The sequence below is a fragment of the Hirundo rustica genome, chromosome 1 (genome assembly GCF_015227805.2).
Source record: "Hirundo rustica isolate bHirRus1 chromosome 1, bHirRus1.pri.v3, whole genome shotgun sequence".
NCBI lineage: Eukaryota > Metazoa > Chordata > Aves > Passeriformes > Hirundinidae > Hirundo > Hirundo rustica.
The window spans coordinates 53,573,174-53,597,861 of record NC_053450.1 but is presented as its reverse complement, the minus strand read 5'-3'; the positions used below and the strand labels follow the sequence as shown (position 1 = coordinate 53,597,861).

Below are 24,688 nucleotides of genomic sequence, written 5' to 3'. Positions count from 1 at the left end.
ATCTGCTGCATCTGATGCCCCCTTAACAGCTTTCAGCCTTCCTAAAGTTCTTCATATGCAAGCAAACAAAAAACTCAAGAGCTACATCTGTGAACAACCAAAATTTGGCTTTTTTTCCTTCGCCAACGTGAGTTTGCATTTTGACACAAGATGCCTAAGGCTACTTGTTCTCCAATTTTTCACATTGTTAGGGAAAAGCTTACTGAAAGCTGAGTGTAGCAACAGTTCAGTAAACTGCAGGAAACATTACTTTGTCCTTCAATACAGCTTGTCTTGGGAGAATATAACACTGCAAATATTCACTTGAGAGCATACACGTATGTTATGCAAGACTAGATAGTGTCCCTGCTTCTCTCCCCTGAACCCAAATATCCTGCATCTCTTACATGTACCTCAAGCCCAACTTGATGCTGAACTAGTGTCATCTTGTAACAGTAAAAACTGCAGAAGTGGTGGTTTAATCCCTGAAAAAAGCTTAGCAGGTTGCTTATAAGCCATATTCACTAAACCATGGCAGATTATTGAATGCTCAGGCAGAACTGGACATCAGATTCATTTAAAATATATATCAGGTTCTTCAACTGTGTTAGCTGTAATAACGTGAACATCCTGAAGATTTGGGAAAAAAAAAAAAAAAGAATGATGATGAAAAGGTTTTATTTGTTTTAAGAGAAGTAAGGCTAAGCCTTAGCCATCTGCTTAGTAGTTGGAAATCTCCAATTAGACTTCATGAGAAGAGTCAGTCACTGAAGTAGGACTGAAGTTGCACTATGTAGTTCTGTTGTCAGCAGGAGTAAATAGGTACACTTCACTTCAATGTCAGTTTCACACTAATGTCAGCACGGTTAAGGATTAAAACAAACAAATAAACAAGCACACCTCACACTCCTCTTGCCTTCGCCTTACAGCCCAGTCTGTTCAGAATGCAAGTAGATAGCCATGAAAAACAAACAAACACCCCCAAAAGAACAAAACCGTGTCTTGATTGGTGCAAAAAAAGAATTCCACTGGTTACAAAACACACAACTTTCCAAGTGTACTTATTCTCCATTTGAATTGCTGGGGCCAAAACCCGCCCTCTCTCTCCTTTTGCCAGACATTAGGCATCCATCTATCTGTGGTGTTAAGAGCCTGTGAACATCCAACACTTCATGACTAAGGCCTACAAGCATTCCCAAAGAGGAAAAACGTTAGTTCACATTAGTGCACATCCCCCTACTATAACATTATTACAATCAGAACTGGGCAAGAGAATGTCTTTAAGTAAAAGGATTCGACATCAGAAGCGCAGCTGTGGTCACTACTCCTGCCTGGATCTTGTGTATGTCATGTCATCTTCATCATATTCACCCATCAACTGCAACATATACGTTCCAGTATAGAGAAGAAACTGTCCAGTTATTTGTGCTGCATGGGATACTAGCTGAAGCACTTTCCTGGAAGAAAAGTCATTTGTTTAAGAAAAAAAAAAAATCACCAGCAAGATTACATTACACCTTTCCACCCACAACATTATGATGAGATAAATCAATATATTTAAAAAACCCTCTCATACCTTCTCACTTCTGAGAAGATGGTCATTTTTGTACCCTCTTTAGAGAAAACACTGAATTGACAGAAAACTATTGGCACGTTGGCAGAACAAGAAATCACTTTCAACAAAGCAGGCTGACATCCTGCTAGACCTTTACAGGCCTTTTGCAAAGCCATCACTCAAACCATCACAGTACCACAGAAAACAACTTCCCCTGGGAGCAGCATTCCTACAGCATAAACACACCTCATGTCTCACCTTTGTCATTCACTAATGCAACCGTGTGTGCAGCTTCAAGCCACAGATCAAACCTGATTAGATCTGAAGCTGAACAATCACATCACAGTGGGGAATCAACAGCAAAATAGGTGAAGCGGGAAGCTTACTGCTGGCCAAGCTGCAAGCCTTAAGAATTCTCAGTTCACAACTATTTTATTTTCTAAAAATTTGACAAAAAATCAGCATTCAAATATTTAGAGCTGTGCAAGAATCAGTACAAATCCATAGATAGCATCAGGTAAGCGCCAGAGGCTGATAAACTGTGGATCTTCACAGGGGAAGAGATAGTCAAATCTGAACGGTCATTTATTAAACTTAATTGCAACTGCATCTTCCATTCTGCAAGAAACAACAGGGACATAAGAGAGACCTACGTTTGAGTCTCATCCCCCAGAAGTTAGGAGGGCCCTCACAAGTATGAGGCTGAGGCATTGGGAAGCAGTACAAAAAACTGGAACCGTTCCAAAACTGGAATGGGATCAGTTTCTGAAGACACAAAAACCAGATCAGCCTCTCTTCTGAAAAAAAAGTGGGCAGATTTTCCAAATTCCTGTCTAAGAAAACATACAGCTGTGAACCCTCTGCTTCTATTCACTTGTCCTTTGATTTTAAGCAGAGAAGCCAAAATCCCCCTCCTACAAATTCATTTTTAACCCCACTGTCGTGAAAGCTTTGCAGTTGAAATCCAATGCCTCAGCGCAGTCGAATACCCTGTACTCAGAGCCTGTGAAGCCTTTAAAGAACACTGTACCCTCATTCACGCTCCCCACACGTGCCATTTCAGCATGTTCTTCCTCTGCCGCACAGGACGGGCCAAGGAGCTTTGCAGTTGTAAGGAAAGTTGTAAGGAAAGCTGCACCTGGCGCTGGGCTTTGCAGCAGCTGCAGCGCGCCACTTGCACACACGAGCAGTTGCCGCTTAAGCCACAGAGCAAGTTATTTGTTGAGCTGGACATTCGATCCTTCGGTCGGACACTAGAGGGGAACACCACGAGGGGAAATGCACTAATCACAGCTGGCAGGCCTCCAGCCCCTCCCATCAGGAACAGCTGCAGCATTTTTCAGTCCTTTCCCTCCACACTCCGCATGTGGGCTCGGGGAGAGGGCAGCAGCGTTAGCGATCTGGGACTCATTAGCAGAGGGGCGACAGCAGGATCCTGACATCGCCTGTCACTGATTTCAGCAGCAAGCTGAGGCAGGCCGTGTCACTGCTGTGTTCAAGGGTACCCAAGGTTATCTCTTCTGTCACCCTGTTCTGTGCTAGCAGACTGTCGTCCCACCCTGACAGTGACATTTCCCTTCCAGCTGAGCTCTGTAACGTAACAGAGCTCCCACAAGAACTCCACAGCTACTTCAGCTGTTTGCCAGCACCGCTCCTTTCTCACCAGCTGCCCTGTCTTGGCAGGGAGGCAGAATTGTCGCTTCAAACTCTCCTTAGCAACACAAGTTCCAGCGCTGATACTCAGTTCCATAGCAGGCAGTCAGAGATCAGAGTTTGTTTTGGCTCAAAAGGGTTTGACAAACGTAGGAACTGGAGGAGTGCAGCTGTCCAAGGGCAAATCTCTGCTTTGAAGAGACCCTAATGAAGTCAGGTTACAGGTGGGTGTAGCATGGCGCTGGATAATCATCCAGACCAGAGAGCAGTCCTGCCTGCAGCCACACCAGCTGAAGCCTGGAAGATTAAGGAAGGGACCACCCAAGTAGAGTGGGAGAGGTCAGTGAGACTGCAGGACAGGGAGCAAGGTCAGCATTACACTAACCAGCATACCCGCATCAGGAGAGGAAGGACTGCTTAAAGACTTCATCTAAAGGCCACATGTCACTCTGGACCACTTAAAACTTCACAGATGATACATACATCTGTGTCAGCTCTGGTCCTCAAGTAATAAAATGCAGCACACCACTGCGTCTCAACCAGAATTCCAAAAGTCAGGCAGGGAAACCTGGGGTGGCAGCTTAAACAGCTGTCAGCACCTCTGGCAAGGGGTCTGAACTCAGCAGTCTTCTTGAACCAGGGCAGAACACAGCTGATCTGGACAAGGCACCGTCTTTCAACTCGTCGCTGAAAGCAGGTATTATTTTAAGACAGCATTTCCCAACAGCCAGCTCTACCAAACTCACAGCCCACAGCAGATCAGTCCTGCAGGAGACAGTGGTCCTTGACAGGCTCCCTTAGCTGGCCTAGAGACCACACCAGCTGGCTTCAGAGCAATGCTACCACAGAGTCTTGCTACCGATGACAAATCCACATTAAGGGAGGAGAGTGTCACCTCTCTTCCATTTTCCTTTGCCTCCATGTAGCTCTAGTGGTGAATCTGGCAAACAGGAACTGCAATGTCTGAGCTAGCTTTAAGACCCCTGATATTACATCTCAGATTCCTCTCATTTCACCCCCTTGAAGTCTCCTCTTTAAAGAGCTTCCTTCCCCAGCCTCCTGCATTTTTCAGACAAACAAGTCAGGAAATGTGAGGAAATTCTCTCAGCAGAACACAGAAACCGTACTTACACCCTTTCAGTAAATACAAGCTGGTAAGAGTTTTGCCTCGGTGGAAACGTAAGATTCTATCATAAAAAAGCTATAGGAACTTTTTTACCAGTCAGCTATCCACCTTACAAACAAAGAGTCAGCATATTGGTCAGTAGGTAGTAAATAACAAAAATACTGATTTTCTAAACACGCCTGCTCCACAGAACAAATAGCAAACACAGATTTTTACGTTAACACATACACCTGACCAGCAGTGGAAGCACACTCACCGCAATACGCTTTTTGCTCCCATGCATTTGATGTCGTAAGAGATAGAGTAGATCTCATAGAACGTTGCCTTGATGTTTAAGCAGCCGATAAAATCCTTAGGGTTCAGTTTGTACAGATCAAATGTGATGTTAGCTACTCCCATTTTCTTCTTTTTTCTCACAGCGACAACTCCATTTTTTGTCTGATTTAAAAAGAGAGAGAGACAGTTTGTACCACGACACAGGAAGCTACAGCAAGACAATTATTAACAGTGCAGTTCTTCAGAAGCAGCTTTGCTTATTCCAGTCTTGGAGCTAGTTTTTGGTCAATTCTAAGCCTGAATTGAAAGCATTAGCACATAGAAAAGGAGGTCTGTAGCTTATGTATTGTTTTTCAAGTCCTGAACAGGCTTCTGAAGTTTTCCAAACAGACACTAAAATCCTGGAGTGACAGAACACCTCCTGAATATTTATTTTCTGTAGCAGAGCTTCCTCAGAGTACACTGGACAGTGTTCCTGCCATTTATTTATCCTGGTACATTCTGGCTGCTTCCTGAGGCAGCGAGGTTAGGCCACCAAATATCCAGGATGACAGAAACACAATGCTGATGAGCACTCTTGGACACAGCTACAAAGATGACATCTGTGAAAAGTCAGGGGACTCATTTCAAAACCTGGCTTACAACATCTCTTTCTTCCTACTAAAAAGAAACACAGGGAGGGAATCGCTGCTGATTAGGCCAAGGGTTTAATAACGAGATCTTAAGAAAAGCAAAGGAGAGAGAGCACAGAAAGTCATCTTCCTTCTTAAATGCACCCTCCTTTATTGAAAGCAGCCCTTGTCTGCTGCAGGGTGTGCAGTTCAAGAAAGGAAAAGCAAAAAGAAAACAGGGAAGAGAACCCATATTCACAGGGACATCTAGTGGATACACGGGATCCTCTGCTCAGCACATTCCGCTCAAGGTTAGCCACCTGGCAGCTGCCAGGGTGTTTTCTGCATGCTAAATGGAGCAGTAAAGTTGTGTAAGACTGGGCCTTTTTGTACTCGACACCCCAGCCCTCAGACAGTGTCACGATAAGTCAGACAAAGCTAAACACAGCAGTAGATCATTAGCCAGCAATTTTATGCCTGTTTTATTTTGATAACCACCAAGCTCCAGCAACAGGGTCCTCTATCAACAACAGCTTTGGCCATGTACAAGCAGTTGGTGTGCTTGGAAGCATCTCCCCACACCCCTCCCCATTAGCACCCAGAGCATTTGGATAAAGCAGGACAGAGCTGGTGCTACACTCCAGGTGATTGGTGGAGCTGTGACAATCCCTCTGTTGTCACTCAGCGCTTTCTGAAGAGAGGCTGCATTCAAACTTGCGCTGCTGCAGTGCCAGACAGGAGCAAGGTGGAGTCACACCCTGGCTGCAACTCCCGTTCTGCCCTTGGAGCTCATGCCCCAGGTGCAGAGCTTGATAAGCCAGTGAGGAGGTATTTGGGGGAAAAAATGTACAGGCTGCCCAGACTGCAACAGGAGACTGGGAAAACAGGGCCACAGGATGGAGCTGTATGTGTGGAGGCACAAAAATTGCATCCCTGCTTACAGCTCTGCACCTGGTATAAAAAATTCTGATGCCAGATTTTTAGCAACAGCCATCTCATGGAAAACAGTTATGAGTTTGGCTCTATGTTATTAATGTAGAGATTACTATTTCCCCATAAAATAACTAGTTGAATACTGAATTTATATGATCAGAAGGCTAAAGCAAGCCAGTTTTAATAGCTCTTAAATATCTTGAAGCATGCAGACTAACATCAAATTCTCATGCCAACTTCTGGCTATTTGCAAAATTAAACACAGGCATATTTCTAATTATCATTAACTATTACTGCCTGCAGAAGGCAGAACTTGCTTTATATTACTTTATTTGAGCATTATTACAGTCCAAGTTTAATCTTTAAAGACACTGTAATTTTTTTAACTTTATGGAGTCAAAGTCCTAATTTTCTTTATGTTACAAAAAGGCCCAAGAAGAAATATTTCTGAGCTTCTCCAAAACCAGGACATTTTCCCCTCTAAATCTTTTCAGTTGTAATATTTTATTTCAATTCCTGGTGGATTTTGCCAACAGATCTATGCCCAAAGGAGGGACAATAGGAAATATGAACTTAATTTTTCATCCAGGAAGGCTCAACAATGAGTTTACACCTTGCCTCTTCAGAGGAATTTTTCTTCCTCTTCTCCCCTCTTTCCAAGAATTTTAGCAGCCACAAACATTCCTCCGGCCACTTCTACTCAAATGAGAAAGAAGCAGTCAACACTTACTGGCGTCCATTTCTGTCCATTTTCTAGAACCATGAAGTGCGTATTATCATCCAGGGACTTGAAGAACTCTTCCGTGTCCACAACTGTGCCATCTTCCTCCAAAACCAGAGTAACTATTCCAGCAGTTACAACGAAGGCATCTAAAGTCTAGGAAAAAAAACCCAAAAACCAGGAGATTTCAGCACTCTAAAGAGAGCCCCTCATTTCATATTGAGACTCGCTCGTCTGACACATTCTCCTGAACTTCCCCAGGAATGGTTTTCTAGAAGAACAGGAGTCTGTGGGTTGTCTTTCTGGGATGCTGTATTCCCCTGTAAGTTTCAGACAGAGTGGGACTGTTTGCTCTACCTTGCTGAGGAGCTCTTGCAGGCTGCTTGCGACAATTCCTTTCCGGCTGCTTCGGGAGGCATTGGACACACGGAAAGGGCGCCCTGCAGGCATGAGGGGAGGGAACAGGGTCTGCCTTGTTACTGCTCCTACAGATGCTCCCATGGATATGAAAGATCTAGGACAGATAAAAATTCAACATAGTTACAAAAACAGTCATGTCAAGTACCGCAAGGAGGAGGAAGACTGTTGACATAATGACATTATACGAGTAAGTCGCAGATCACACTGGGACTCCTGGAGCTTAATTTCAAAACTAAATACTACACAGCCCTACAGATGTGTTATCTCTGAACTATCTTTTGCCCGTGACATTTGGAAAGACGTTTAAAATTAAAACAATTTCAAGCAGACATAGGACACCTCTAGCTTAGCTGACATCAAGGTCACAATCACAGTGAAGCTGATGGGCTGTAAAACTGAATTTAAAAGGCAGCAGCTCCTACTGCATTCAGTTACTGAGATAATTCTCTTTTATTTCCAAGATAAACACTCGGTGAGATACGTAATTAATTGAAAGCCATCTTGTGTGTTAAGATATGAGTTTGTTTTAGGAAGACTGAACATATTACCCATATTCAAAACACCCAGTGGCAGAATGCAAGCAGAGCTTTGCAGTATGGTTACACTTGACTTCCAACGAGTCAAGGTATTTGTTTGTAAATTTTTTCTGCTGTCTATAAAACTCCATCTGGTTTTGAAAAACACAAAATAAGGGGCTTGTATGAGAAGGAGTTAAATGCAGTCAAAGTTAAGATCCAAGTACAAAAGTACATAGCGTTGGAGCAGGCTGCCAGCAAGGCTGGAAGAATTCAATCACTTCTAGAAAGAGATTTTAGATTTCTCTGGGCAATTGCATACTTACCTTTGGTAAACCGAGAACCTAACACCAGTAACAGCCTATTCCCACACCAAGGTACAGTCATGCTCTCATTTACACCTAGTGACACCTTTTTCTGCAAAATGATAATGGCTTAAGTCAATAGTCAGCTTGCCAAAAATGGCACTCTGCCCAACACCAGGGAAGGACTGATTTCCAAGTCTTTTAAAGACTCTACCCTCTGTAATACACTGCTGGACTTCACCCTCTGTAAATACCTTCGGCTCCTTAACACTGAATTGCTCAGTGGTGGGGAAAAGGATACATCCCCATTTTGTTCTCCCACATCAGTGTAAAAAGCCAACTTTATATAGGAAAATCTATTCTCAGACACTTTCACTGAGTGTAGGGTGAACTGGCAGCCTTTATCTGCAGCCAGAGAGTGAATACAAGACTTCCTAGAACAACAACGAGATGGTGTAAAATTACTCAACTTAGGATGTCCCAGTCACACCTTTTATGCAAATTCACATCAACCGTGGAAAATAAGTATCTTTTCCACACCTCTTATCTGGTCTATAAGCATACGTTTGGAATGCACAGAATGTCATTTTTGTGCCTGAACAGATTCAGATTTCAGCAAATAGTTCGTTTACTGATCTCATTCTGAACCACTCTTCTGGGCTATCACCTTTCCTCTAAACAAGTTTACCTTCCTCAAAAACTGCTTGGCATTATTGGAGCTTTAATTTTTTTAAAGGAGGAGAACATCCATCAGTTTTGTTCTATTACTTCTCATGCTTTACTTTGTTGCTAATCCTGGCTATACAGTAGGTCCCTGGCTTTCAACATCTGGCATTTACACACATGTGGCTGATGGAAACCTCTGTCCTCCCTGTGACAAAGCTGGTGAGGATAAGCAGCCAGCTTGGTTTTCAGGAAACAAGCACTGTTTCACATTCAAGAGCTAATAAGCAGTATTCCTCCTGGAAAAGAGTGAGGGCCGGGAGGAGGACAAGGAGACAGTAGCACTGACAAGGGCATGGAAGTTCCACAGAAGGGAAGCCTGATAGGACAGGCTGTGTTTGTCAATCTCTCTGCTGACTAAGTTAATAGGTCCCCAATCACCCCACTGGTTGTGGGCAGCTCACATTCTGAATCACTGAGTCTCCCTCAGGAAGGAAGCCTGTTCATCTGCCTTGGGGCTGGTGACACCATTTCACCATTAACACGTGATGTTAAAAAGTACAGCACTGGGGTTTCAAGAGCTTTCAACAGCTGATTACACCTCATTACCTCTCAATAATTTGAAAACTTGCACAAGAATAGTAACCTGAGTGATACATACGTGAGTACTGCCAATTTTTTTTTTTTTCCAATGTCAGTCCCATTGAAAAGTTTTCTTTCCCATTACTTAAGCCAAGCTGTCATTCACAGCCAAAACATACATGCTGACAAAGAATGAAATATGTTAGGGACACAGCTCATGGGCAGGACTTGAGTTAACAGGGTTCACCCCAGCCAATGCTACAAGCCATGCTTTGCAGCTCTGAGAAGTTTCTCAAGGAGTCAGGATCAATCACCTCACACTGCTGTCTAGTTCTATCTAAAGCCAGAGCAATAATACAAACAGATTAATAAACCAGTGCTTACATTATTGCCACCAGAAAGTCACTGATCAGGAAAGATCTTGAGAAGTTACTTAGCAGTAGTGAAATTTCACCTACATTTTGATAAAACCTGTCAATATCATCTTTAAACTAAGCCTGCTTATGGAGAAGTGAGTCTGGGCTCCAGGGCAGGATGAGGTTTCAGCTAGTGAGGAGACAAAAGGCAGGATGATGAACAGCAGCCAGATAAAGAGAGTGTGAACCCTTCCATTTCTGGGCCTGTTGCTGGAAAGTTTGTTTTTATTTTGTGTGCTACTCTCCTTCCTAGATCATAGGCTCAAACAGGCCAGCCTACATTCACAGCTCTTGGAAAGTTCCATTCTTGTTGTAGCTGTCCTCAAAACATAGACAAACCAATTCCTGATACAGGGAATTCCTCTGCTAGAGTGGAGTAACCAAAAATAACTTCCTATTAAAAGCTGATCAAGCTAAGTGGTGGAAAGGCTGGTTTTATTAGAAAGTTGAGTGACATGTTAAATGCAGACAAATCCACTATTGTTTTATTATTCCTTAAAGCCAAAAGGATCAAGCCCTAGCTCTTCTCCAAAGGAAGAAGGAATCCCACATCTGTGGAAAACACAAATATATTTTATAATTGAAAGATCAAATACCTTTAAACTCTAGCATCTTATCCAGTTTGTTTTGGATAACTACAGCCTGCTACAGAGGGCTTCACAAATGCTGCCACAAGCATTCACTGTAGTGTCAAAGCTGGTGGGAGAGATGAATTAATTTTTTAGGAGGATACGGGCATTAAAAGCTGGCCTTGTACACATATTTCACTCTTTATCTTTGTTTGCAACATGTCCCTTATGTTTGTCTAAGAATGTGGTGCAATGGTCTCTAGTCCCACTCAGAAAAACCAACATTGCGCAACCTGCTCCAGGATACGGCACGGATTGGTTTGTAGGTTAGGGTTCGCTGGCAAACGACAGCGGCAGTAACAGCGGGGCAAAACAAGAGAAAAACAACACAAAACCCCCCAACAAAACAAAACAAAAAAAATAGGAAAAGGTCGGAAATTATTCAGGAGACTTCGGGTTCAACCAGAGGCAGCGTGGGCACTGCCGAGCCGCCACAAGCGCAACGGGCGGATTTCCGAGCAGCGTACGGAGCTGCATCTCCACGGGCGCCGCTGGTTCGGTGACGACATGACCGGGCTTGTGGTCGCCTTGTCCCCGGGTCCCAGCGGCTCCCGGGGCTCCGGGACAGCATGCTACCGGCACGCAGGCGGCAGCAGCCTCGGGGCCGAGAGGTCACTACACCTCAAAGGCGGCTTAGGCTGCAGGGCTCCCACCTGTGCTTCCCTCAGCCGGGCTGCGACAGCGTCCCGACCTGCCGCTCCCAGGCAGCGTCCATCGGGGTTAATCCCTCACCGGCACCGCCCGCCCTCGCACGGCGCCCTCCGCTCGGCAGCGCTGGAGCCTACCGGCGCTGCTCAGACTCGGGCACCCCCGGCAGCGATGGAGAAGGGGATGGAGAAGGGGGATGCGGATGGAGAAGGGGCGGGAGCGCCCCGCACTCACCGCAGCAGCGATCCCACGCAATCCCGCGCCACCTCCATGGCCCGGGGCCGCGGGGCAGCGCCGGTCACGGCGCTTAAGTGCAGCGGGCGGGGCTCCTCCTCCGGGCCCGGCCCCTCCTGCCCGCCTGCCCCCGGCGGCCCCGGGGCCGTGCCCGGGACAGCCCCGCCGGCGCTGAGCGCTCGCCCGCAGCGCCAGGGACGCGGCAGCGGGCGCCGGGTAGCGCGCTTTGGGAAGCGGTGTTTCTTCAGGAAGGGCCGTGTGGTTTGCCCGGGGAAGGAGCGGGAAAGGTTTCGTTCGGCGTGCGTGGGGGATGCTCCCTACGCCTCAGCCAGTTACAGCTAATCTAGTAACGGTGGAAGCCAATCTCATTTGCCTCCCCGGAATTAGAGCAAATCAACGGATTAAGTGTCTCAGCTTCCGATTTTAGAGCCTGTGAATAAGCTTAGAGCTCGGATTGATGTGTACAGTAGTGGAGGTATTTGCTGTTACGGGCAGGGGAGCAGTGGCTTCTGTTTACTACGCAGGAACAGATCCAGTGTTTACTGTTCACATGGACACAAGTCCTTCACAATTCTTTTGAGCTCTAGAACCAGGTTCTGTTGCTTACAGTTGTCCAGCAATTATTGTACACGAAAAATAGAGCCAGGAGCATCAGAACTTGCCTCCGGCAACAGCCTGACCCAGGGCCAGGATCTGCACCAGGAAACCTTGCCACTGCTGATCAGGGGACGACTCCAGAAGCCCTTGCCACCAGCACTCAGGTTACCCCCCGGGTCAGGAACAATCAATTACTTGGTTACCTGAATTGCTTTTCCTGTTTGGGGTAGAAAGCACCACTCAAGATACCTCTTACTGTCCAGGTTTCTTTAGCAGGCAGTCTGACTGCTGTTAGCTGTCTTCTCCAGTCCTCAGCATTTGGGGCCTTTACCAGCTGTTAAGAATTCAACTTTTTTGGTCCAGGGCAAATTGTTTTCTTGGATGGCATCTCCTCTCCAGCCTGATAAAACAAATAGCTCCTTTCCTCAGAGCACACTCTAGACCAAGAAACTCACCCCTGGGAAGCTAAGCCCAGACTTTTATCTCTTCCTCTTCAAGCTACATAGATCTTGCAGGTGTGTAGAGATCCTTCTCATATGTTAACTCTTTCCCCCCCGTTTCCTTTGGCATTTAGTTTTGTTACTCCTCTTCATTAGACCCTGACAACATGTCATAGGAGAGCAGGAAGTGAGGGGCAGTAAAGAGTTCCTGAGCACTGGACTCCAAACAGCCAGTTTCCTCCTGGATTTGTATTTTGTGGTTGATTGTGGGGCACAGCTCATGTTGAGTCTGAAAAGTGATGCATTTTTAAGGAGTTCCTGACAAGGGTTTATCTACTGTCAAAAATATCCTGTATACTGCAGCTTTTCCTGTGGAGGGAGAAAATAAGGGAGAAGAAGGCATTTTTGTCAGATGGTCTGTCTCCTCTGTCTGTGGAAGGGAAGGGAGAATGCCCCTTAGAAATCATATGGAAATTGCAGTAACTTTAGAGATTTTTCTCAACAGGCTGGGGTACAAATTTCTGGAGGAGGTGGACATTTTGGTCTTGCAGAAGATTAGTTTTCCTCTGGTCACGTGGCTCTCCCCAAAGTTCTCTGCAGAGATGTCCAACCAGTGCAGCCACCGCTCAGCAGCCCCCGGGGGACAAGCAGGGCCTGCCACAGCTCTGAGGCAGGGACTGTGTGTTTTGCAAGGACAAGCTCCTCCAGCAGCATTAGAGCTTCGATTTGCATGGCAGTTGTTGTAACTAATGCAAACACAGATGCCTAAATAATGCAAACATAGATGTAAAAGAGTAACAGGAAAAGCATGTCCTTTTAAAGACTGCCCTCATCTGAAAAGGAGAGAAGGGTATTACCTGTAGTTTTACAAGATGCACAAATACTCCTTACTCCTTTTTTTTTTTTTTTTTTTTTTTTTTCCCTTTTCTGAGCACGGAGCAGTAAAACCACCAGCTGGGTAAAATCACTGACCTAGGAGTTGGGCTCCTCAGAAAGAAGTGTCTTTGAACAGTAGCAAGACAGGCGACAGATGGGATGTGTGCAGAACCTACTGAGGAAGAGTACAAACCACCAGCAGATGCCAAAACTGGCAGGCCAGGGCAATCAAATGCGATGTCATTAAAAACTGATGTGACAACACCCAGTATAAAGACAATAGCTGTAAGAGGCAGAATCGTTCCACTCTTTTACAGGGAGAGAAAAGAAACTGCAGGCTGAGGTGAGGAAGGCAGAAAACTTAGCAACATTTGCTTCAGTCATCACTGAACATACTAATCATGCAGGGGGACAAAGTAGATGGCTGATACCGTAGGGAATGAATACTGGAGGTGGAGTTAAATAAAGGTGCTAATCCCTCTTGCTAAATTACTCTCTTACTGTCCCCTTGCTGAGTGCAGAGACTGCCTCCACAAGTGTTACTTTTCCACTGTAGTTCAAGTTAAGCAAGTTTGATTAAGTCACTCCTCACAGGGGTCATATTGCTATGGAAAAAGTTTGCATCTGGCATGTTTAACAGGGAGGAGGAGGCACTTGTAATAGTTTTGTGTGCAGCTTCACAATCATGAACATGCAGTGTCAGGCCAGGTTTTCTTTATCACCCTTTGAGGAAAAAATGTCAGGTTGGAACAAACGCAGAGGAAAGTGGGAATGATCTGACGTGCAGAAAAATATGGTATATGGGCTATATAGTTTGAGAATTGGGAATATTGGGTGGAGATATCAGTCATGGACTTCAATGGTTTTAGAGAACTCTCTGAAGAGGAATGTAATAACATTTTCTTTCTGCCTAGAGGGGCTTAACCAGTAGGAAAGGAGAATGAAGTTGTCCATTAATAAACATTTTGCCTCCAAGGTGGCTATTAGGTGCTGGGCTGAATTGCTGACTGAAGATGTGAAGTCCATTAGACACTGACATTGCTTGGGCCAGTGGTCAAATAACACAAAGGACAAGTCCAGTCCCTAAAGATCAATTTGGACATGCCTTCTGTTTCTCAAGGCTCTGACAAATAACGTGAATGAGATTAATGCAGCATGAAGTGCATCTCAGCTTCCTTGGCCCAAGAGGGGAGTGGAAGAAGTGAACAGATGCATTTACAGCAGTGTGAGCAACAAAGGTAGCAAGATTAGAAGGGTTGGCTTAGATTTGTAAAAGCTGACCTTCTATTCACCTTTCTGTCCTTTCCTGCTTTCAGTTGTCTGATCCTGATTTCTGTTAGAAACACTCTTGTGATCACCCCTAAGCAAATTTGTTTCTTCTCCCTTCCATAGAGAACCAGCTTTCTATTCTTTGGCGTGTCCTCAAAATAACAATATTTGTTTCTAAACTGCTTTTACTGTTCAGCACATTTCTATCTCCGTTGCCTCTGGTTCGGTTTTATTTCTGTCAGGGTATCTGTGTTAAAGATTTGCTTGTTCATTCTTAATATTTGTGCTATTCAATACTGCACCATCCTTTAAAGTTTTAAAGAGCAAATTAGTCAAGCACCCATAACAATAGGTTAATATACAGCAAATTATTTTGAGAAAAGATTGTGGAGTAGATTTCATGAGGTTTTACCTGTTTTCCACATTTTTCAGAATCTTTGCTAGTGAAACCATATTTTGTAATGTAAAGTTCTAACAGCTTTGCAGGAGCCACGGAGAGCTCTTAGCTGTACAGGACGGGATGAGGCTCCTCCTAAAGGTGATCTCGGTGCTCTGCATGGCTATGTGGAAGAAGATGGGAACATTTCTTGGTACTGATTAAAATCCTCTGAAATTTGCTGGATATGGTTCTGAGGTCAGCAAAGATTCCGATGTTGAAAGCTCTGTTTGAACTAAAAACTAACCTTTCATTGCAGTGAATTATCTGGACCAGAAAAAAAAGGTTCTTTATTCTGAGATTTCATGGGTGGGTATTTTGTTTTATTTTGTACTTTTTGGTTTTCAATGATTTTAACAATAGGATCAAGAGAGTGTTGATGGATGGGCACATCCTGCATGCTTGGGAAAAATTGCCCTGTCAAGAGTGTCTCAGTGGTGTGAAATACTTTGACACACAAATTTAAATTTAGATGCATTATAGCTAGATGGGGTATTAAAATCCCAAGGTGAGGCTTTGCCCTCCTTTACCCCCATGGCAATACTGCATGTGTGAATGAATTGCACATATTTGTGGGCAGCATTAGCTGAAAGCTGACTTATGGAGAGCATCAATGTGACAGCAGTAGTGAAAACCAGAACTGTTGTCCAGGAGATTTTTGAAGATAATGAAGTGGAAATTTAATATTTGTTTATTCTGATCATGTAAAAGGTAATGTCAAATATTTTATTTTATATTTCAAAAGTTGGAACTCTAAAGATGTATGAGTTCTAAATAAAATGAAATCACTTTTTTTGTTCATTCATTTTTAATATCTTTACTATTCGTTATTGTTTAGTGATACTGCCCACAGGAAGAAAAACATATTCAAGAAGAAATATGAATTTTTATTTTACAAGCATTGAAATTTTCTTTTATGAGGCTTTTCATCAAAAAATGAGATGCTATCAGTTGTGGAATTGTCCCATATCTGCACAGCCATGTTATGGTTTTTTCAAGCAGGGTTAGAAAAGCTTCAGACTCCAGGCGACACTAAAACTACTGGGCCTCAGATTGAACTGGGACCTTGTGCTTCCTTGATAGCTGCACTAATTAATCAAAAAACCAAGATTTAAAAAATCTTCATGGACAAGGAGCATCTTTGTGTCTTACATGGCATTCTTTCAAAGTTTAAAAATAACAATGTTGTACTTTGGTTTTGTCCAAAACAAAGACTAAGGCAATGGTAGGTTAATAGGTGACTTTCCTGAGGGTCCTTCTGCATTTGAATCCATGTGTTTCTGCCTGTTATGGGTTCACCTGTGAGCTTGAACAGTCATTTTTAGGGCATGCAAGAACAGGAGCTATGTAAATGTCGGGGAAAGCCCCCGACAGAGCTAGATTCATAGATGCTACACAGTAATCTATGTGCATAGGAAATTTCCAAATCAGCTCCATTAGGAAATTTTTAAGGATCACAGGTTGAAACAGACCGAGAAAAATATTGCTATGACTTACTTTAGATTCTGCTCAGGTACTTTTCTCTCGAGACAAAAATGCTCTTGGTAAGCTGCAAGCCCCAAGTCAAGTGCCTGTCAGACCTAATTTGGAGTCTAAGCCTGACTTAGGAGCTAAATGCTTTCTGACAAGAGCTGGCCTGCCTCTGTACCCATCCCTGTAAGTTATCCAGTCAGCCCTCTGACTGTGGCAGGTCTTCGCACTGCCTTTAGCTGGGTCAGGCTGCAGGAGGTGAGTGGGTTTGTGCTGTGAGGCCAATACCTCCAGATCTGGATAGCCTCACTCTTCGCCCTTTATTCCTACCGCTGCAGCTTCCTGCCCCTGGCCACCTCAGCTGCAAAGTCCTCGTCACCTCACACCTCCAGGTCTGGCAGTGCCTCCCCCACCGGCCCCAGCCCACACAGATGTGGCTCTGTTGGGTTTGATTCTGGCCATCGGATGATCTGTCCAACAAATCCCAATCAGTGTGGGCAGCAACACTTTGGAGCAGGAAGTTACTACACCCTTTCACTTATGGTGACGCTTGAGCATTGATAGTAAGTCTGGATGATTCCTGAGAAATTAAGCTGCACATCACTTTGGAAGACATTGAGGAGGTAACAGGGCTTGTCTTGTCGCAGCTGGACCATTCATCCTAACAGATACAACAGGAGTCTTACAGCAGCTCTTTGAGATTGAGGAAATCTACTCATTTTTATAATTAGCCTGACACACACGTGTATGTGACAGCTGTAGGCTCAGTGCCGGGGTGGTTTGCTGTAATCAGGCAGGGAAATTTCCCACATGGTCAGTGGGGATAGGTCTTGCAGAAGGTGAGAAATGCAAAAGGATCATTTTTTCCATAATTAAGTCTCTATTCAGCTGGTGGGTTTTCTGTTTAGGCCCAGCTGAGTGGGTTAGCAAAACAAAGACAGATGGCAGCAGATTATTTCAAACACTCTTTGTTAGTGGGTAATCAGCACAGATTCCATCACCTTCCCAACCCCCTTCACTCAGAGCTCAGTCAAAGCCCATTAAGTAAATGGAAAGGCTCCTATTGATTTTGGTGGGCACTCAGCCAAGGCCTCTGTCTCAACACTTTTCTCAGCTAAACTTTGGCCTAATCGCTATTTTTGAACTTTTTGGGGTTGAGGTTTATTTGTTTATAAAGAAAGAAGAAAGTAATGCTGATGTAGTCACTCTTGGGAACTACTGGGGGAGAGATCAGGCTATGGTTTTATATGCACAATATGCTGCCATAAGCATATCCAAGGTAAAAGTTCAGCCTGTTTCAACTCTGAGTTTTATGCCAGTTAAGTTCAATTTTTAGTGAAAGTGTAGAGGTGAGGGATACAGATGAAATATGTGCTCTCTTCCGAGCTACCTCCCCTGGAGGAGGTCCTTGGAGCAAGCTATGTTTGGGCTGACTACGGACCTGGGAGCTTGGATCTGCTCTGAGTGGATTCTAAAGGCTCTTGGCTGCAGGTGTCTTGTGAAGACTTTGTCCCTTTCTGCTAAGATCTGCCAGACACTGCCTACTTGCTTCTCCCTTGAGAAACACTTTATCAGGCTAATCTGACATTTTGTCCTAAAACCCGTTGCTGTCCTTGGGACAACCTTGTAGAGGTTGGTTGTATTTCATCTTACTTCCACAAATACAGCTGAAGCACTTTACCCTGTTGCCACACGTTAACTACATTCATATCTAATTGGCTTTTCTGCATGGCACATGCCTTTCTGTGATGCTGGCTTTCCCTATCAGTGCCAAATATGCATTTTGCTTCCTACAGTGGGTACGTGTAGACCCATGATCCCTGTCATGAATCTCAGACGCTGTGTTTAGTCTTTCCCTCCTGACACACGTTCTCTGAAAAGAGCAGAAGCATTTTAAGTGTGCAGCGACCGTGTGCTGCTTGACAAGCCTTAACCAAAGAGATGCATCATCGGAAATTCATTCCTCTCTCGGAGCTCCAGGAGATGCAGGGCGAGGCTTTAGAGTGCTCCTCTTGTGCTTGCAGCACATCAGCAGTGCCAGAGGTGCAGGGTCGGCCTGTCTCTGTCTCTGGCCGGCTGACTGGGATGGATGGGGGAACGCCAGCGTGGCAGGGTGCATCCAGGAGGCATCACAGACGAGTGGGTCCAGGTGCCTGGGAACGGAAACAAATCCCAACCTAGAGCTGCCCTCTGTTGGCAAACCAGGCTGGCTGAGTCAGTCTCCAGGAAAGGTTTTTGTTTCGTTTTTTTTTTTATATATGGGAAGGACTCGATTTAGGGCAAGTTACAGCTCCACAGTCCCTGAGCTGCAAGGTGGTGAGGGATGGCAAGAGAGCCTGATGCAGCCGCCAGAGACATTTCAGGATGACTGGAACAGAAAGGGATCAAATGCTGTTGGATCAATAATAGCATCAGGTTTTGGCAGGTTGCTTCCCTACAGCTCCGAGAGGGAAATAAACAGACGGAAGTGTCTCGTGTATGCACTTCACCCATTCCTTCATACAGCTCCAAGCAGAAATAAACATCTCTCAAATCTGTGCAGATTTACAAATGCCTAAAAATTCAACAGGGCTTCTGCATAGTCATGTTTGTTTTTAATGACCTGATTTTTAACTTCTGTCCCTCAAAGCCCTTTGATAAAGAGAGGAAAAAATTGCCCTGAATGGTTGTTTTTCCAGAAACAGAGATACTTCAAACTTAATGTGTGAATATAGTTGGTTGTCAGCAGGTGGCTCTATGTTGAGTGAGCTCTTGTTCTTGATGGATGCACAGAACTGAAAAATCGTTTAAGACAGATTATTTTTTCAAGCCAACAGGAAGAAAACAGCCTATAATTTGTCAGTAGGAATGACACTGGTCAGAGGAAAGATAATAAGTGAGAAACTCCTTCTTGAAGGAAACTGTGGCAATGATACCAGTCTGCTGCTAGAGGAAATGTCTTTTTAACAAAAGCCATGTCAGCTTTGCTAGATAGGCAGGTTTCCAGGTATGGCATCAAGCATCTTGTCTCTGTTTGAGGGTTTGGATTTTTGTTTTCTTTTTGAAGTTCCTATTTTCAAGGTATGATGTCACTGAATGGAAGCACTGGAATGTAGGATCTTATCTATTTCGTTGCAGTCGGTGGGAATCTTTTGATTTCATTCAGTGGAGGTAGGACTGGCCCCTCATTGCCTCATAGCATCTGGCTGAGGATTGTCACTGTGGCAGGGCTGCAGATCAGATGGTGCCTGAAAATGCTACAGCAGCATCTTCATGAATATATAAAAAGATATCCTTATTTTAAATGATTGTGTAATGAGATAAACAATAGAATGTGCTTTAAACAAGAGGAATGTGCTTTACCAGGATTTCAGTTCCCTTTTTGTTTTAATGGTGGGGAGCAGTTGTCTTTTATAAGCAGGTGAGAGGATCTTGTGTGAAAGTATATTTAAGAGCCTTTATGAGAATGGTGAATTTGAGGAAGGTTTTGAGAAAGAAAACTGGCTTGCACTGAATGACTGGGCTGTGGGAAGATTTCAGTGTGTAAGGAAGGGGGAAAAAAGGAACAATATGTTAGCCACAGTTCAATCGTACAGGCCATTTCCACAGCTTAGGATAGAGACAGATTAAATGTATTTACAGCACTTATGCTGAAGATGTTTCAAAGGTTTAATGAGATTCAGAAAGAAATTACATCCTTTTTCAAAATTCAGTCCTGACCTTTCAGTCTTACCTATCTTGTTCTGTGACATTCTGCTCGGCAATGAATTATTTCTCTGCAAGGTCCTGCAGGTGGGTTGGGGCAATCCCAAGCACAGATCACACCACAGAAGGCCATTGGATCAGTCAAGCATGATTTTCCATTCATAAATCCATGCTGACTATTTCCAGCCACCTCCTTGTCCTTAATGTATTTTGAAATGGTTTCAGGTGAGGGCTGAGGCGAATGGACTGAGGTGAAGTGGCCTGGCCTGTTGTTCCCAGGGTCCTTCTTCTTGTCCTCCTTGAAGACAAGGAGTTTGCCTTTTCCCAATGCTTAAAAATGTTCCCAGATCAGAAACATTTCAAAGACAATAATAAGTGGCACCAGTCTGCCATCAGCCAGTTCCCAATGCACTTGTAGGTGCACTCCATCAGGTTCCACGGACCTGTATGTGCCTGGTTTGAGACAGAGATCTTCGGCTTTAAAGCAGCTCCCATGGGGAGAAGCCTCATTGGAGCTTTTTCCAGACCTTTCTTCAAAACAGAGCAAATCACCTTGCCTTGGATGAGGCCAGCTAAACTCCTGGGAGCGTACTCAAAGTCCTGACAGTGAGTTTGTGAGGCTGGCTATTAGGATAAGCTGCGTGATTTACAGCAATAAAGGGGAAGTGGAATTCAAAGGAGGCATAACCATAATGAAACTCTGGGTTTTGCGCTTGTGTCAATGGGGAGAAGGGAGGAACTGTGCACAGTTTGCAGGTTTTAATGAAATTCTATTCTTCTATGGCTAGCATGAGTACTTTTGTGTTTGTTTCATCTGCACGTCCTTTTGGGTCTGAAGTTTGGCTACACTGCCTCCTGAGTGGCTTTACTCCTTCTCAGTCTCTTCAGGAATGACGGACTCAGAGCAGAAATAGCTTCATTTGAGCTCATGTGCCCACCGAACCTGTTTAGACTGAGAGGTGTGTCCAGTGTGAAAATTACTTACACATAAAACAACACAGATTTCAATTTTTCCTTTTGCTATAACTATAGTAATATTGCTAATGCACATTTCTTCCTTAAAATGAAAGCTTCACTTGAGAAGGTTTCTAACATGCACACTGGTTTAATGATTTCTAGGATCACTGTTTTGTAGCATTCATTAAAAAATAACAAAAAATTCTTTAACTTGTATAAGGTACAGGATGTAATGCTAGTTTCCAAAGGACAAAGCATAACGTTGCAAAAGATAAACAACATGGATATTTTTGCATTTTTAAATTATGTTTTCATGATGAAATCGCTGTATGATGCAGATGAGCTTAAATTCAACTGATATCAGTGGGTGGAGAGCATTCTTTGAAATTGCACATGCTTATATGATGAGTTAATAAGGTCTTTGATTTCTTGATTTAGAGTAGGTTATTAGTTGTAAAATCCATCTTTCCCTTGCCTGTATAAAACTTCTAAAAGTAATTGTTCTTAGCTTCCAATACAATAATTAGAGAAAGATGTCTTAGATAAGAAAATTTTATATGAATCATTAGATGGTCTACATGAATTATAATGACTTCTATGTTTTGTTGTCTGTTTCCAGATGTACACTTAAGTTCAGATTTACTACAGACTTAGCAAATCAGTGGGGGGTATGCTGGTGTAATTAAGTAGCCTTAATCTCTCTTGAAGTCAAGTTGCATCTTGTAGGACTAATTCTTCCTCCCACTGCTCCTTCACGTATAGATTAAATAGTGCAGTGACAGAGTGCATCGGAAAAAAAAAGTGAACTATAAGTGCTTTTCTCCTAAACTTTGGATATGGTGTATTAGAAACTGGTGAGCCCTTGTATATTTATTTCTATGGTTGAAAAGCAAATGTTAAATACTAATATTCTGTTAACTTTGCACGTCTTGTCCATTTTACAAATAGTAAACACCAGGTGCAAGGCAGGGACAAACCAGCATTACATTTCTAAATTTCTACATGTGTGTGTTTACAACAATGACTTTATTTTACATCAAAAGAGTTCTTGGAATATTTGTTGTCTCAAATGTTAAGTGTGGCCCTGAGGCACGCTGACCACCTGAAGGAAGACTTTAGAATCACTTGGTGTCTCCAGAAATCCTGGCTATGTGTACGTCCTGATGGATGTACGTGTTTGTATCACGGAAGGTTTCGTGGCTATTTCACCACAAAGACAATTGATAATTTTGCTGTGTAGCAGTCATGCTGTGCCCCGAGCTTCACAACATCGCTGGAATTGTGGCCCCTTGTGCCAGTAGAGGTTTTGGGCCCCATTTTCTTCAAATTGGGCTCACTGGTATTGTCTGCTGAACATGACCCACATTAAACCACTGGCAAGAGAGAATACACGTGTTTCTCAGGAGAACAAAGCGGTGCCTATTGCAATGCACAAACAAAAGTGATGGAATTCCAATTTGAGTTCCTTGTTGTCTGGCAGCCTGGCTAATAATGCCTGGATTCATTTCATAATAGAATAAACCAGTATTTCCACCATGAATATATCCAATTCAGGGTCCTAGAAGTGACCACCAATGTCACAATATTTCCAAGTCTTGCTGCATACAGCAGCAGTGCACTTGCATATACAGTTTTGCTTTCTCAAATAGCTTTAAATTCAAATACCACCATCGTGTATTTTTGGCTAAAAGAAAACCACTGCTAAAGGACACAGACCTTTCACACTTTAAGAAGTTTCAAGCTTAATGTGATAAAGTTTATCCCTTCCCTACTGACCTCTGTAATACCTAACATAATCTTTCTGTGCAAAGAATGTGTCTGCAAAATTTTTTTGTCTTAGAAAACATCTCTGAATAAATGCTTTCTTTTCCACAGATGAACACTTTGAATTTGATTGTGACAGGTGGCTGGAGACACAAACACTGAGAAATTTTAAGATGATTTTTGTGAGCCTTTGTATTAATAATTTGTGTATAAAAACTTACTCCAGACTCAATTTTATATATCTATCTCAATATCTAGCTCTATCTCATCTATATCTATGTGTATATAAATATTTTTCCAGCATTAAATTAATATTGAAATATAAGACTGTATGAAGTATATGAATAGTATTTCTTTCCAAATTGTATTGTCACACATCCATTAGCACTGGTTTTGATAGTAAGTGCTTGGAGGAGGAAAACACTTCTGTTTGGAGCTAATTAATGTTCCATGTTGCAAACCAGGCATTGCTGAATGAAAGAAGGCTTTACCTCCCCATGACCAGATAGAAAATTCTGCCTGCATGAGAAAATGTTGGCTATTTTATTTCTCCTGAAAACAGGCACAACTCCACTGATTCGATCAATTCAGCCTGGTAAGTGTTGGCAGGAAGACTCAGACCTCAATTTTGAATCTGTTTGTTTCAGTGAATTGGAAAACAATAGCTTAAAAAGCTATATTATAAAAACCCTGAGCATCCACTAAAAAAAAATTAGCTTTCACTAAAACTAGAAGCCAGTAGCTAACTGAAGAAGCATAGTGCAGTAGGGAGCATGAAGTAGCAGTGTGTGTAAAAGGGTGCAGAGGATGATAAATGTATAAATGCTGTTTATAAGGGTATGTCCTGAAGTGTTCAGTATGATATAATGGATTTCAGTAATTGCATAAAAGTAACAGCCATTAAAGAGCCTTCTGATCATTGACCAATTCCCACACCACCTGTGTGAAGTGGGTCTCTCTGGCTGCCTTGTTACCAGGCTGCACTGTGGTACCTTTGTTGGTATGCCAAGACTTCACAGCTGTACACAAGGGAAATTGCACATGATTTTTTTTTTGGTCCTTGAAATAGTAACATTCAGTATGCTGAGATACAGAATTCAGCTTCTTCATGTTGTGAAACATGCACCATCCTGTTCTGTGATGAGAAAGGTCACACTTATGTCCATTTTACTCTAAAATTCACTGTATAAGTATGATGGGATGAAAAGAACAAACCCACCATTGTAATGCATTTTAAAATTTAAGCTTCAGGAGCAAATGCCACAGAAATCCAGTTATTCCTCTTTGGAATAGTTCTTCTGCTATGTGAACACAGCATGCATATTAAATGCAGCATCCTATAGTGCTATTGTCATGTCTGGTGGATGGATTAAAAGAAAATGGAAATTCCTTCCCTTCGCTGCTGGTGAATGATTGGTTGCACTCCTTAGCGTTGGGGAGATGTTTTATGAAAGACTTAACTTTGATGTGCTGTAAAATGGAAACTGCTGGAGGAACAATAATTTTGACTTCTTTATGTTTTCAGTCTTAGCAGTACAGTCCTGAAGCAGAGCACATTTTTGTCCACAGCTTTCCTACTAGCATAAAGGAAAAAAAATAATTCAAACAGTCTTGACAGCTCTAGGAAGGTACCAGGGAAAAGGTGTGGTCTGTGTTAACTTGATATAGTGGCTTAAGTCTTGTTTCATTATTCAGAGACCCCCTTGCACATCTCTCCTGTGCAGACATCGAACAGATCCAACCCTGCTGAGGAACAGCATAACTCTAATTCTGACACCAGGATGGCTACTGGTAAGTGATATTTTTATTCCTTTAATCGAAGCCGTGGCCAACAGGAACCAAATTCTAGATGAAACATAGACAATGCTGCCTTGTGGGCCCCTAGGTAAGTGCTCCAATACATGCATAATTTCTTCAGTACTGGGAGAT

At 43.3% G+C, this 24,688-nt stretch overlaps 1 protein-coding gene across 2 annotated transcripts; it reads right to left on the bottom strand.

Moving 5' to 3' along the window:
- Positions 1 to 640: 640 nt before the first annotated feature.
- CIDEA (cell death inducing DFFA like effector a) lies at positions 641 to 11,365 on the bottom strand. Of its 2 annotated transcripts, XM_040074565.2 has the most exons (6): positions 11,267 to 11,365; positions 7,212 to 7,368; positions 6,864 to 7,010; positions 4,570 to 4,751; positions 1,276 to 1,436; positions 641 to 830 (listed from the first exon to the last, which is right to left on the bottom strand). In XM_040074565.2, the coding sequence occupies exons 1-5, from the start codon at positions 11,302 to 11,304 to the stop codon at positions 1,301 to 1,303; spliced, it is 660 nt and encodes a 219-aa protein (XP_039930499.1). In that variant the 5' UTR covers positions 11,305 to 11,365; the 3' UTR covers positions 641 to 830; positions 1,276 to 1,300. The 2 variants fall into 2 exon arrangements, with proteins under 2 accessions (XP_039930499.1, XP_039930490.1); XM_040074556.2 differs by having other exon boundaries at positions 641 to 1,436.
- Between the last annotated feature and the right edge of the window lie 13,323 nt (positions 11,366 to 24,688).

Bases quoted from the DNA above. Each gene is read 5' to 3' on its own strand.
- CIDEA (XM_040074556.2), bottom strand. From the start codon at position 11,304: ATGGAGGTGGCGCGGGATTGCGTGGGATCGCTGCTGCG. The intron at 4,752-6,863 runs GTAAGTGTTGAC...TTTTTAAATCAG, and splicing joins ATGGACAGAAATGGACGCCA to ACAAAAAATGGAGTTGTCGC. The intron at 1,437-4,569 runs GTGAGTGTGCTT...CTTTTCTTCCAG, and splicing joins GGAGCAAAAAGCGTATTGCG to GAAAGTGCTTCAGCTAGTAT.